Here is a 13,435-nt window from a genome sequence, read left to right as displayed (position 1 = left end):
GGGGGACTGAGCGCCCTTCCAGCGTCAGGGATGGGGCTGGTTGGTGCGACCCCTGCTCCGTTTGCCTAGAAGATTCATTCTTCACCAGTGCCGACCCTAAATCCACTGGTGCTCCAGCCCCGTCTCTGAAGTACCCACTGACAGCGGGAACTTCATATAGGGCTCGTCTTCACTGCAGAGTTACCTCGAGTTAGTTAACTTCCCTCTCAGTTAACAGCCCTGGAAACGGAGATCTTTCGTTCATCTTCAGAAACGATACAGGACTGCTGGCGCCAGTATGTGCTTCTCAATGCTGTCCTGCTAGCATCTCCCCCATGACCCCTGCCCTGCCTTGCCCTTGCTCTCTCTGCTGAGACCGCCAATTAAGAAATGCTTTTGTACTGTGGTGTCGCTTCCCATTTGAAACTAGAATAAGGCCTGGGCTAGGCACACAGTTGCCCCTGTTTAATTAAAGGTGCCTTTTAAAGCAGATTTAGTTAAACCGGTGTAACTGCGTGCGAACTCTCGTATATTGGTTTCGCTTTGGTAGGTTTACATGCATGAGTTAAACTGACATAGCCAGTTTTAAACCAATATAAGTGGGTCCATAGAGGGATTTGCACCACCATGAGTGAGCCTAGCTCAAGTGAGAGCTGTGAAATAACTCGAGCAGAACAGAATCCCCACTACATCAGCACCACTCCAGCTTCAACTACCCGCCCAGCGTGGGGTTAAAGCACCACTTAACTCGGGCGAAAGATCTTTGTGTGTGGATGGGCGTCAGGTTGGGGGTGATGCTTGAGCTAATGCCGCAGTGAAGTCACGCCCATAGACTCCTCCACGGTGGTATCGGAGGAAAAGGCCCAGCCCCAAATTCTGGCCTGGCCTGATTGAACTCTTGTGAGCTGCTGGGCCCGCTGTGCTTTCTGCAGGGCTAGCTGTGCTGCAGGTATTCGGGGTCTCTGTTGTGGAGAGAGAAGGATGTTCTATTCTATTTAGGTTCTTATCTGGCCCTCAGCACCATAGTCTCCGAGCACCTGTTGGCAGAGCTGTCCTAAGATACTCCCAGTGTTACCTTGAAAAAAACCCCAACCCCCTGAGTTGAAGGTGCTTTTCCCAGCAGCATCTGCAACACCCTCTGCTTTCATTTGGACAGACTTTTCCAGCCATTAAAGCTACAAAGAAAAAACACCCAAGTTTGAACAAAGCAGCCCCATGTGCCTGAGTCTGCAGACAGACCGCTCCTCCTGGCTGGGGCTGGGAGCTTTGCTGACCCTGTAATTAACAAAATTCCGGTCAGTTTCACAACTGCTGTTCAGAGCCCTGTGTGAGTGATCTGGATGTGCTGCTGCCCAGAAGAGCGCTGAGAAGCAGCAGAGGTGCAGTAGGTATTTGTGGAGGAAGGGAACCCTAGAAACAGAGGCAGGGGGTGGGGGGGACAGTAGTGAAGACCCTCCCCACTTGCAGTAGACAAGAGGCTCTGGCGTAGGGGGAAGAGAGCAAACTCCTTCCAGCAAGTGGAGGATGGTGGAGCTTTGATCTTATTAGTCGTCTGCTAGCCCGAGGCTGTTACACCCCAGCAGGGTCCAGGGACAGCACCCTGCTGAAACTGCCGACAACTGAGAATTGCCAGGCCCGTCACCAGGGCGTTGATCCTGCAGCCTCACCATCATTCGTACCTAGTCCTGGGCAAGCCAGTTTAACCTGTCCGTGGTGAATCTTCCAACATCTGGCCCCAGTTGTTGTGGAAGGAAGCTGGTAGCCCGCGCTGCGGTCTCTTTGCCCTTTAAACTGTGTTTCAAAATGGCTGAAGTTGGCACGGGTCTAACCCTGCTATGAAGGGGGCTTCACATGGACTTGGAAGACTGCACTGGTGCCAAGCCGGTTTAAATTGGTCCAAACCAAGGTTCCAGCTGCAGCCTTTAGGATAAGAGCATGAGCTCAGGAATGCGCTGTGTGCATTGGATGGCTGGGGGTCAAGGGAACAGATCACGCTGGCTTCAGACTAACCCTGTCCAAGCTACTGGGCGTGTAACTTACACCATGCCCTTCACCTTCTCAGGCATCCTGGGCCGGGGATCTGGAACAAGGGCACAGATCTAGGACTCCCACGAACTCGGTCAAAGTTGGGTTCTGTCCGACCTGTAATCTGGGAGCGGGTCCAGAAGCACTGCAGGGTCTGAGCCTGCCAGCAGCTGAGCATCTCCTGGGAGCTCGTGAGCACCCTCAGCGCCTGTGGACTTCCGGAGCAGCTGAGGGTGCTCGTCCCCCCGCGGCAGGCATTCAGCTCCTTACAGAATCAGGCAACAAAGCGTGCCACTGCTGCGTTATTCAACCCTCTTTGGTAACCTAATCGCAATGGAGTTTCCAGCGCCCAGGGTCAGCTGCGTTGCTCCTCGGTGCTGTCAGCGCAGCTGACTTGGGCCAGTCTGCTGCTAGCAGTCAAGGTGGTCCGCTTTTTTAATGACCCGAGCCAAGAGCCTTTTCCACTGGCCAACGCTAAACAGGCTTAGCTGCCCTGGTTTGGCGGGGAGGGGAGCTGGGCAAGAAGCGTGGGGAGGGATTAAATAGGGGAACACGGAAGGGAGGGGCGTCCCCATTCTGAGCCTGCTTCACACTCAACACGCCACACCCCGGTGCTTAAAGGCACAGGCCGCGGTAGTCCATAGGGCAGCAGATGCTGTCTGTTTCCAGCATATTGCCAAGGATGGGGACGAGTTGGGTTGATAAGAGGGTCTGGAGCCTTTCGCCTCTAGATAACCCGTCCTCAGTTAGCCCTGGTCCCTAGTGATTCCTGCCTGGTGGCTCGTGTCGGCAGTAAATTCGGAGAGGGACTTATCGTAGTTCCCAGCAGGCAGATATCCGTGCTGCCAAAACCACCATCGCCACCGGCATTAATCGGGAGATTTCCAAGCCAGAAGCAGGGGCTGCGCAGAGGTTTTCGGGGGCAAAATCTGAAACGGAGGCTCGGGGCCAGAGTGAACCCGCAGTGGTGGCTTGGCTCCTGTTCTGTAGGGCTGGACCCAGCTTCCCGCTCCGGAGTCGTTCCATGTGGGGTCGCAGTGCCACTCGGGTTTGGCCCAGCCGTGACAGCAGATCCACGGGGCAGGGGGCATGTTCTGCTGTTTGAATAAACAGAGGATTCCAGCCTCCAGGGCTCTTAATCCTGCCACTAGCACTAGAGTCCCATTTGTGCGTATGTCCCCTGCCTGGGGCAGTAACCTAGGACTTGGGAGTCCTGGGTTCGATTCCCAGCTTTGCCACCTTGAGTGAGTCCCTTAGCCGCTCCGTGCCTCGGTTTCCCCATCGGTACCATGGGGATAATTGCACAGCCCTGCCTCACGGGGGTTAAAGATTTTGAGGTGCTCAGATACTGCAGCGTTGGGGGCCATATGGGTTTCCTAGGCTGGTATATAGTCTGTCAGCTCAGGGCACGGGGCCTATTCGAATGGGTGCAGCAGTTCGGGGGAGCCAGTGGCTATGCGCGGCACTGGCACGGTGGCATTGGACTGGCAGGGGGCCCTCTTTGAACCCGCTTTCTCCTCCTCCACCAGCGCATCAGAGGGGAAAGATGGTGAAAGAAACGGGTTACTACGACCTCTTGGGCGTCAAGCCGGGCGCCACCTTGGACGAGATCAAGCGAGCGTACCGGCGGCTGGCGCTGAAATACCATCCCGACAAGAACCCCAGCGAAGGAGAGCGGGTAGGTAAAGAGGGCAGCGACCCCTTTGCGCCGCTCGCCCGCTGGGACAGGCGGCGTCTCTAACCCTCTCCCCTTCCCCAGTTCAAGCAGATCTCGCAAGCCTACGAGGTGCTGTCGGACACCCAAAAGAGGGCGCTGTATGACCGGGGCGGGGAGCGGGCCATGAAAGAAGGCGGCACTGGAGGCCGAGGAGGATTTGGGTCCCCGATGGACATATTCAACATGTTCTTCGGAGGCGGGGTGCGGATGCCTGGCCGGCCAGAGAGGAGAGGTACCTGGGATGGGTTGCTGGGACACAGGGCTTCGTGCTGATTGCATGGGATGGGCTCACCCATGCTAGAGATCAGGGTTAAGCCCTCAGGTCTTCCTTTTCAAGGGAGACGGTGCGGGTCTGGCTCTGGGAGGCCCCCGGCGGCTCAGGTCCTGCAGCAAGAGGCTGCATTGATGTTGTGTATTGTCCCTGCTGAAGTCAAGCTAAGAAAGGATAAGTGAGTCCAGATTCATTCTACTGAGCTGGGAGGGCGGAGGGGGGGTCTTAGGCAGTGAGGTCTCCCCACAGCCACTTCGGGTTGTGATCTGGTCCTGCGTTAAACTGGGGTGCTGCAGAGAGAGGCGTTGGCAAGTCAGTGGAGGGCTCTCTTCCCCTGGAATTCTCACGGAACTGGTCCCTCCGTGTAGCTCTAGGGGGTGCCGTGTTGCCGGGGGCAACCCCTTTACAAACGAGGCCCTAGCCCTTTGTCTTCATTACAGCCCCATAGCCAGGAGCTGGAGGGGGGCTAGCCCCGGGCTGCTGTCCAAATTCCCACTCAGATAATTACATCCTGACTCTCTACATTCCCCCGGGGCTTTCAGTTAACTACAGGGCGTGAAGGAGAAGGGGCCGCTCTGTATTAATGTATAAAGACCGTGTGACCTGATCATGGGAAATGATTACTGTGTGACGACACCCATATGTTTACTGGCTGCATAGGTGGGTCCGTTTAACAGCAGGGTTGTTGGGAACCATGGTAGGGAACAGGGGTTCCAGATCAAACCCCACCCAGTGAACAGGAAGTGAAGAAACAAACCCCGTGCTAGTAGTCGTGAAGATGCTGAAGTTATCCAGCTATCTCGCTAGGGCTGGGAACTGACAGATCACTATGGTCTAGAGAGCGGGAGGTGGAGGAGGGCAGTTGCCAGTGAGTTGTTTGGAGAAGAGGCCAAGATGGAGACACGGGTCCTGCAAAGCGACTGGGCCTTCCTCATTTTCCAGGGGCTGATAAGCCTTGGAGGAAGACGGATGTGCAGATTGACTCTTTATTGGGTTAAAATCCTCCCTCCCTCTCCTGCTTTGCTGTTAAGATTGAACAATTCTTTGTGTTTTGAAAGTTGTCTGGTCTCTGTACTGACTGGCTCCCGAAGGGAAGAATTGCAGGGGCCAAACCCAGCCAGGCCTGCTATCAGGGTAGCCCAGGTACCCGGGCCAAGAGTGGAAGAGGTCTGTCACCTGTAGGGGTGAACTCAGACTGGAGAGGGTCCTGTAACTGTGACAGGACGGTTTTGATACTAACCTCTTGCGTGACATTATATAGCTGTTCAACAGCTGCCACGTTCCATCCCCAGAGGTGGCTGCATTTCAGTGCTGGGTGAGCGATCCCTGAGCAGCGTTGCTCTTCGCTGTTGAACAGCTGCTACTTTCCACCTCAGAGGTGGCTGCCTTTCTGGGTTGAGCAAAGCGTTCCCTGTATGTACTTAGCTTGTAAAGCTTTTCTAAGGCACTCTGGAGATGGCTTTAGGTGAGGGGAGAGTGCTGTCCCTGTGGGGCATCGGGAGGGGAGCCATGTCCTTGATCGGAGTCTGATCTCTCTCTGTCCTGTGGTCAGGAAAGACAGTGGTGCATCCGCTCTCGGTGACCCTGGAGGATCTGTACAACGGCACCACCCGAAAGCTGTCCCTGCAGAAGAACGTCATCTGCGGCAAGTGCAACGGTGCGTGAGCCATGGGCGCTGGGTCTGGGGCCCTGCATCTTATTTCAATGTCAAAAGTCAGGTGGGATGCCTAGCTCCGCCCCCTCCAATCTCCAGCCAATGAGGAACAGGAAGGGCGGAGCCTATTGGGACTTCCCCTTTCCCATGTGCATTTCAAAGTTCCCTCTGGCGGCCACGTGACCTTGATTTGGGGGTGGGGCTGTAATGGGAGGCGGGGCTCGGGGGCCTGATCCCACACTCACTCAAGGCTGCTTCCCGCTGAGTTTCACCCTCAGATTATGGAGACTCCGCTGTGGGGGTATGGAGAGGAGGTCTGGGAGTCAAGACTCAGGTTCTGTTCTTGGCTCCAGGAGGGGAGTGTGACCTAGTGATTAGGGCAGGAAGGCCTGGGAGTCAGGACTCCTGGGTTCTGTTCCTGGGCCAGAGAAGTGGGGGCTAGTGGTTAGAGCAGGGGATTGAGAGTCAGGACTCCTGGGTTCTATCCCCAGCTCTGCCAAAATCACTGCACCAGATGGGCATCGCCGGGCACTGGGGATGAGGATTTTGCTCCACCCCTTCTCTCTTCCGCCAAGAGCTCGGAGATCCCTGGCTGGTACCTCCCGTCCGTCTGTTCCATGTGTCCGTTCACCCTGCCCATGAGGGGATGTAAGCTGGAGACGATGCGGGAGCTTCACCCCGAAACTGCTGCTGTGTAGCTCCGCATCACATCTCCTGGCTCCGAGACGAGCCCCCAGGCCTGCACTGACACCCTCGGCCTTGTCTCTCCTCCCTTGTCCGCAGGCTGCGGGGTCCGGGAAGGCGTCGACAGCAGGTGCCCCAAGTGCCACGGCACCGGCATGGAGTTTCACGTCCACCAGTTGGGGCCCAGCATGATCCAGCAGATCCAGACCATGTGCTCGCAATGCCAGGGCCAGGGCGAGTGGGTCCGGCCCCTCGATCGCTGCCTCACCTGTAACGGCAGGCGGGTGGTGCGAGAGAAGAAGATCCTGAACGTCCACCTGGACAGAGGTGAGGCCAGGGCGCTGTCTGGATCGAGAGAGGGTTGAGTCTGGCCCTGGGGAGCTAGGACAGGCACTTGGAGAACTAGCCCTGGGGGGTGATCCGGGGCGCCGGGTTATCAGTGTTGATTTTGCAGGCATGCAGGACGGGCAGAGGATCACGTTCCACGAGGAAGGGGACCAGGTGCCCGGCCTAGAGCCTGGGGACGTGGTCATCGTCCTGGATCAGAAGGAGCACCCCGTCTTCCAGCGCATCGGCAACAACCTGGTCCTCCGAAAGGAAATCAGCCTGGTGGACGCTCTGTGCGGCTTCAGGCAAGTTGTCCGCACTCTGGACAACAGGCCCCTGCTCGTCTCCTCACAGCTTGGTGAGTCGGCAACCCGGAGCAGTCAGGACTCCTGGGTTCTGTTCCTGGGAGGGGAGTAGTTAGAGCAGGGGGGACTGGACACCGGGACTCCTGGGTTCTATTCCCAAGTCTGGGAGGGGTCTAGTGGGTTAGAGCAGGGGGGACTGGACACCAGGACTCCTGGGTTCTATTCCCACCTCTGCCACTGCCCTGCTGTGTGACCTTGGGTAAGCCACTTCCCCTCACGGTGTCTCAGTTTCCCTACCTGTAGCATGAGGGTGATATCCACCCCCTCTGGACAGACCTGACCTTTATTTGTTTGTGTGCCCATCACCATGACATCTGGTCACATGACTCAGATTAAATGCAACCACAGGGAATCAATAATATACCCTGTAGACAGCCCCTAGGTAGCCCAGGGATGGCCCAGACCCCAACACATGTTGGACCCAAAAGATGTCTCCTTTGAAGGTCAGTCAAGCAAAGCCCTGCAGGGGGGAGCCCCCCACCACGCAGACCATGGTGGGGGGGCTCATCTAGGGACCTCCCCAAACTCCCCAGCCCCTTGAATGTCCCGTTCTGGGCATCTCCCTAGCACCTCTTGAGCACAGCCTGCCAAGGTGGGACCCTGACGCGGTCCCTTGGGCTCACTGCCGTTAGGGGGACGCCGGCTGGAGCCCAGCAAGCCAGGGGCCGTGCAGGGAGCTGTCTCAACCCTACGAGGCTACAGGCATGTGGGTTTCCAAACCAGCGTCCCGCACAGGAGCTGAAACTGTCTGGCTTTCTTTAACCCCCGCCCGCGCAGGTGACGTCATCCGGCCGGGATCCGTGAAGTGCGTCCCTAACGAGGGCATGCCCGTCTACAGAAACCCCGCCCAGAAGGGCCGGCTCATCATACACTTCCAGGTGAGGGGCGGGGCAGGTACCTTCCAAGGGAGCCCACGGGGCTGATCCCCAGCGGGGGTGTCAGTGGCCCGAGCCCCGTTGATGGCCCCATGCCAGTTCACACCAGCTGAGGACCCTGAGCTCCGCAGCAATGGAATGACCGGCTGCCCCAAAGAGACGCCCAGCCAACCCCATCCACGCTTGAGAGGGTTTTGCCTCCTGTCTCGGTCAGCCCTACACCGAGCGGCAGCCACCGTCTGGGGGCTGAGATGCAGAGCCTGGGGATCGGGGATCTATTCCCAGCTCTGATACCTCTCACAAAGCACCCACCAGCCTTGCACGGGGCTCTGTATCCATGATTAGCCCCTCCCTATGTAGATGTGGGATCCAGAGCCACGCCTGGAAGGCGCCGTCCGTTCCGAGCATCTGGGGAGAAGCAGGGCGGAGCCAAGTTAGAGGGAAGATCAGAGAAGCAATCAGGGCTGGGCAGAGCGGCAGCGTCTCTGGCTTAGATCCGTGACCGGTGAGGACGGTGGGCTATAGCCCCTGGTGACTCTTTGTCTCCCTCTAGTGCCCGGTTCACATAAGAGGCTTATGAGTCACCTGCTGCCTCCAGCTACTAGACTTCAGTCCTTTGGTTGTGGACGTAGCTTTTAGGTGGACACATCGTGGGTTCATTGACTCACACGGGGGTCGTTTCCATCAGGAGGGAGGACGAGAGTGGAGCCGGGGCTGTTGGGGTGATGTTGATGACAGCTCTTGCTGTCAGGGACTTTCCCACCCTCCCTGCACCATGGGCCCTCTGTCCTGGACGTCCTTCCACATCTCGCTTTGCGTCCCCCCAGGTGAGATTCCCAGAGCCAGGCTGGCTCTCCCCGGACCGTCTCCACCAGCTCCGCACTTTCTTCCCCCCCCAAGAAGAGGTCATGGCGACGGAGGACATGCAGGAGGTGGAACTGAACGACTACTTCTCCCAGCCGGGACACTGGTGGCAACCCCACGCCGGCGAGGCCTACCACGAAGACGACTTCGAGGAGGCCTCGCGCCCGCATGTCCAGTGCCACACGTCGTAGCCCCCCCCCCCCCCCCGGGCGGCCGCCCCCTCCCTGGAGCAGGGCGGGGCGAGGGGGGCGGTTCAGAAGGTCGTGCGGTTCAGGGATGTAAATAGTTAACGCTGCCACCGGTCCAGTTTGGCAGAACTAGCGTAGCTCCGGCCTGGCTCGGTCGGTCCCCGGGGGGCGCCACTGAGCCCCTGTGGCAGGAGGAGGCTCAGCACGTGGAGTTCCTCGCATCCCACATCCTGCCAGCGCGCACTCAAGGGCTTAGGCTCCAGCTAACAGTAGTCGCTGCCTCCGAGGAGCGTAGTGGTGTGAAAGGGTCCCTGGGCACAATGCATCAGGATCAATGTCTACAGGGATCATTCACCGCTATCGCTCTGGGGGCCTGATTCTCATTCACACCGAAGCCCCTTTAGGCCCCAATAAGGAGGCCTTAAAGTGGGAGTAACCGTACCCCGCGCCCACAGGCGGGCCCCTTTTGTGCTGCCTGAGCGGCATCAAAGAACCTTAGTTGTCCTCGAGAATCGGGTCCTTGGGTTTAAACCCCTTCCAGATTCTCCACTCAGCCCCGTGGGAGTTTGACCAGCTTTAGTCAACGTGCCGTTTTTGCACTAAAGCTTCGTGCCGTTTCGCGACCTGCCCCGGGCGTTTTGCTTCCTCCTCTGCCTTGGGTGGACTGTGCGGCTTCCCCGCCTGAGCTGCAAAGACGCGCTCGCTCGCTCTAGAGATCTTCTTTTGCACATTTAAGCGAAAGGGGCTGTTTTCCCAGGGAGGGAATATCAGGGACTTATTAAACAAAGCCGGTTTTCCTCCGCTTGGAAAACGCCAGCAGCTTCGCAAAGACACGTCTGTCCGCTTGGGTTTCCCATTGACTCGCGTTCCCTTAGCATGTAACAGGATGTGGAAAGAATTCTGAGGAGTCAGTGGCACTTAACTACAAATCATCCCGAACCTGGAATCAGATCCGCCCGGGAGGAGGTCTAGGGGCCAAGATCTAGTCTGAGGAGCCTGGGTCTGCTTCGCGGATCTCTACCGCCGATCTGGTCGGTAGCACTGAAATCCCAGGCCTTGATTCCCAAGTGCCCTGCCCTGTTGTGGTTTACGCCAGCGCATAGTCGGCGCAGAATGCTACTGGATCAGAACCAGTGTAAATGCACCAGGCGTAGGGCAATGAATCAGTCCTGCCCGCAGGCGTTTGGGGATTGTAGCGCCATCTACTGGTAGTCCTGAGCTATGCGCTATCCCAGAATAAAACATGGCTCAGCTGTTTCTTTCAAGGTCATACAGTTGCTTTTTCTTTTCATTGTACGGAGAGGGCTCTTGATGCTTCTTGGTTTTAATCGCCTTCCTTTCTCGTCTGTCCGGGTCGTGGTGCGTTCTGCTGGTTCACCTTGGGTCTGTCCAGTCAGCTGAACTTTTTACAATGCAAAATACCGTTGAGTTTACTTCTCACCCCTGTGCCCGGCACTCCGCTTCTGCCATCACTCCCAGGTTAATGCGTCCGCCCCACTGGAATCTGCCACGCCGTTCACAGGAGCAGAGGCTGCCACTCATTAATGCTGAAGGCTGATGTGTACTGCCACCTTCTCGTTGAAATGTTAGAGGTGGTTAAGGAGTGGGTCCTGAAGGTCCCCCACTGAGGTTCATGGGCTGGGAGAGGACCTAAGAAGTAGACCTGTGTTTGATAGGCCCACAGTACCTGGTAGCAGAATGCAAGAGAGTATGGTTGAGTGGTTAGAGCAGGCAGTTGGGAGGCAGAAAATGTGGCTTCTGTTTTCAGCTCTGCCGCTGTGACTTCAGCAAGGCCCTGCCTCAGTTTCCCCAGCTGTAAAGTGGAGATCGTGCCTACATCGCAGGGGTGAGCTGAGAGACTTGTCTCCCTCCTTGGACGGCAGGAGCAAAGTGTGGAGTCTTCTCAGGAAACCTCCCTGCCCAGCTCACGGTACAAACCCTGCGCTCTCAACTCCCCTGAAACTGGCCCCAAGCACTTCCTCTTGCTGCCACAGCTGATCAACAGAGAGATCTGTTTGTGGCACTCTTCTTCCTGCAGTCACCACGGGAAGCCACGACCCAGAGCACAGAGTACTGTCCCCGCAGCAGCCGGGGGTTGGAAGTGAGCAGACTGCATCGGGTGAAGAAAAGCTGTAACCTAGGTGTTCTGATGGACGGTCGCCTGTTGCCAGCACGTGGGGGGAGTGGAAGCAACAGGAAACGCATGTGATCATTGAAGGAAGACAGCAGTCCTGTGGCAGCGTTTCTTGCAACTTCCTGTGAAGCAGCCAGTACTGGCCACTGTGAGAGACAGGCTACCGGATAGAAGGATTCTGGGTCTGAGCCAGCCTGGCGGTTCTTGTGTGCCACAGGGCAAGCTGAATGTTAAGTGAAAGCAACATCTGGGTTGAGGATTTAAACCGTCAGCCAGGAGGGGCCACAAGGGAGTTTTGCTCGAGCAGCGACTGTGTTCTGGACCAGGGGATTAAACACAAAAAAGGATTGGCCTAGGGTGAGGGCACTTGGGAAATACGGAGAGCTCCCACCACGGTTAAGACAGGTGTGTGGCTCCTCTTTTATGTAGACTATGGTACATCCCGAACCATAGTGGTTAGGAAAAGCGCCGCATGCAGTGGTGCTGACTTGATTCTGCTGCAGGGGCCTGGAGCTCTCTCTCTGAATCCGACGCTTCCAGTCAGCCCAGGGGGGATCTGAGAGTCAAGCTGGTGCATCTTTGTCTTGTGCATCGTCTCTGGTGAAAGTTCTTCCAGGCCCTTCGGGGGCGCCTGTGCAGCAGGGTGAACAAGACTCGAGTCTAGCTCCCCTGCTGGGCTCCGGGGTTAATGAGAGTTCAAAGGGCTGCTCTGAACGGCCTGCCGTCTGCAGGCCTTGTGGCATGCCAGGAGCAGAGCCGATGAGTAGAGACCGGGCTGTTGCACACTCCCTTCAGGCCAGTCCAGTCGCTTCATCTGCCCTTTCAAGATGAACAATCCCCCGCCGCTCCCCCTGGGCAGTGACACCTGCTGTGGCATCCACCCCCCATCCTGCACCCCATGGAGCCAGTCTCTACTGCAGGGGCAGAAACTCCCAGACCGGCTTGGAACGGGGGAAGCTTATCTTTGCTAAACAGTCTCCCCACAGTGTGTGACGCCCCTGGCTCGGGAGTTGCATGTTTCCTCCAGGGAGGGAGCGCTGCCTAGTGGGTAGACCAGGGGCTGGGAGTCAGGAGGCCTGGCTCCTATCCCAAGGTCTGGAAGGGGCTGGGTGGGTGTTAGTGGTTAGAGCAGGAGATTGGACTCCTGTCCTGATAGGGCGGAGCCAGCCCTGGCTTTGATCCCTCCCTACACCTAGACAGATCCCTCTTCATCTAGGAACCAGTGCGCCTCCCACCCCGCCCCAGGGTGCCCTCGGGCAATGGCAAACCCACCTCATTGGCAAGTGAGATTCTGAAACAGGCTCGCTGGGGTGCAGCTGACAAATTCAGGCTGCTGTCACACCCTGTAATTAGATGGGGGGGGCAAGGCCTTAGCCCCAGGGTTCTCAACTTGGGGGGTCACGAGAGGTGTCAGGGGATCAAAGCTCAAGGGAGAGGCTGGGGGGGGGGGCATAGGCACCTTTATCCAGACGTCAGCTGCCCCCAGGGCGTTTGGGGAGGGTCTGTGTTCTTGGTGCACACAGATGACCGCACCGCTGTGGCCATTCGTGTCCAGGCCAGGTTTATGCTCAGGCTGAGGATACAGGGTACAAACCTTGCTAATTATCTCAGGGCTGTTCCCTCCCCCCGGGACCCTTTGCACCAGCTCTGGCAGCGTAAAGGGGCCAGGGCGATTCACACTTGCTGTGAGGCCCCTGGGCTGGCAGAGCAGTGGGGGGAAAAGGGACCTGGACAATGAGACTCGGGCCCATCTGCTTAACTTTCTTTAGTCAGTTTCTTTCTTCGCTCAAAGCCTAAATTAGGCTTCAGGAAGTAACGGGGGCAGGGGGGTTTTCTTTCCTTTTTGCACAGAAGGGAGTTTTTAAAAAAACGTTAATTTATTTTTGAAAGTATTTTAAATTGGTGTCTGTCTGTCTCTTTTTTTTTTTTTTTTCTTTTGGGAAACTTTGTACATGGCATTAAAAGCAAATCCGAGTCTGACCGGAGGCAGTGTCTGCTGCTTTATTTCAACTCCGTCGGGAACAGGCCTTGCGGGGTAAGATCCAGGACGGGGGAACCCCGCTGCTGGGGATCTGTTCCTGGCGCTACAGCGGCCTGACCCTGTGGCTTCATTTTGTCAAATGGTCCCGTTGCTGGAGCCTGAAATTGAGCCAGAGGGTCCACCGGGGGTGGGGAGGACACAGCGTGCCCTGCCTTGGCTTGGGCTGTATCTGCCCTTTATTATATTTGTATAGAGGCATGAAGGGCTGACCCAGGAGTAAATTCATGGGTTGCCTGTTGAGAGCTGAGTCAGAGAGGCAGGGCGATGCGGGAGGACATCCATCCTTCCTTCGCCAGCTCCGGCATTTCCTT

General features: G+C 57.0%; 1 protein-coding gene across 1 annotated transcript; it reads left to right on the top strand.

The window, feature by feature from the left end:
• The first annotated feature begins 13 nt into the window (after nt 1-13).
• LOC112111629 (dnaJ homolog subfamily A member 1-like) lies at nt 14-13,068 on the top strand. Its single transcript, XM_024207116.3, has 7 exons — nt 14-3,682; nt 3,764-3,953; nt 5,545-5,649; nt 6,430-6,657; nt 6,785-7,015; nt 7,800-7,900; nt 8,725-13,068. Exons 1-7 carry the CDS (start codon nt 3,428-3,430, stop codon nt 8,950-8,952), a joined length of 1,338 nt encoding a protein of 445 aa, XP_024062884.1. The 5' UTR covers nt 14-3,427; the 3' UTR covers nt 8,953-13,068.
• The last annotated feature ends 367 nt before the right edge of the window (nt 13,069-13,435 follow it).

The sequence above is a fragment of the Terrapene carolina genome, unplaced genomic scaffold (assembly GCF_002925995.2).
Source record: "Terrapene carolina triunguis isolate 2854851 unplaced genomic scaffold, T_m_triunguis-2.0 Scaffold227, whole genome shotgun sequence".
Classification (NCBI taxonomy): domain Eukaryota; kingdom Metazoa; phylum Chordata; order Testudines; family Emydidae; genus Terrapene; species Terrapene triunguis.
Note: the sequence above shows the minus strand (reverse complement) of the source record. Positions and strands in the feature narration are given on the sequence as shown.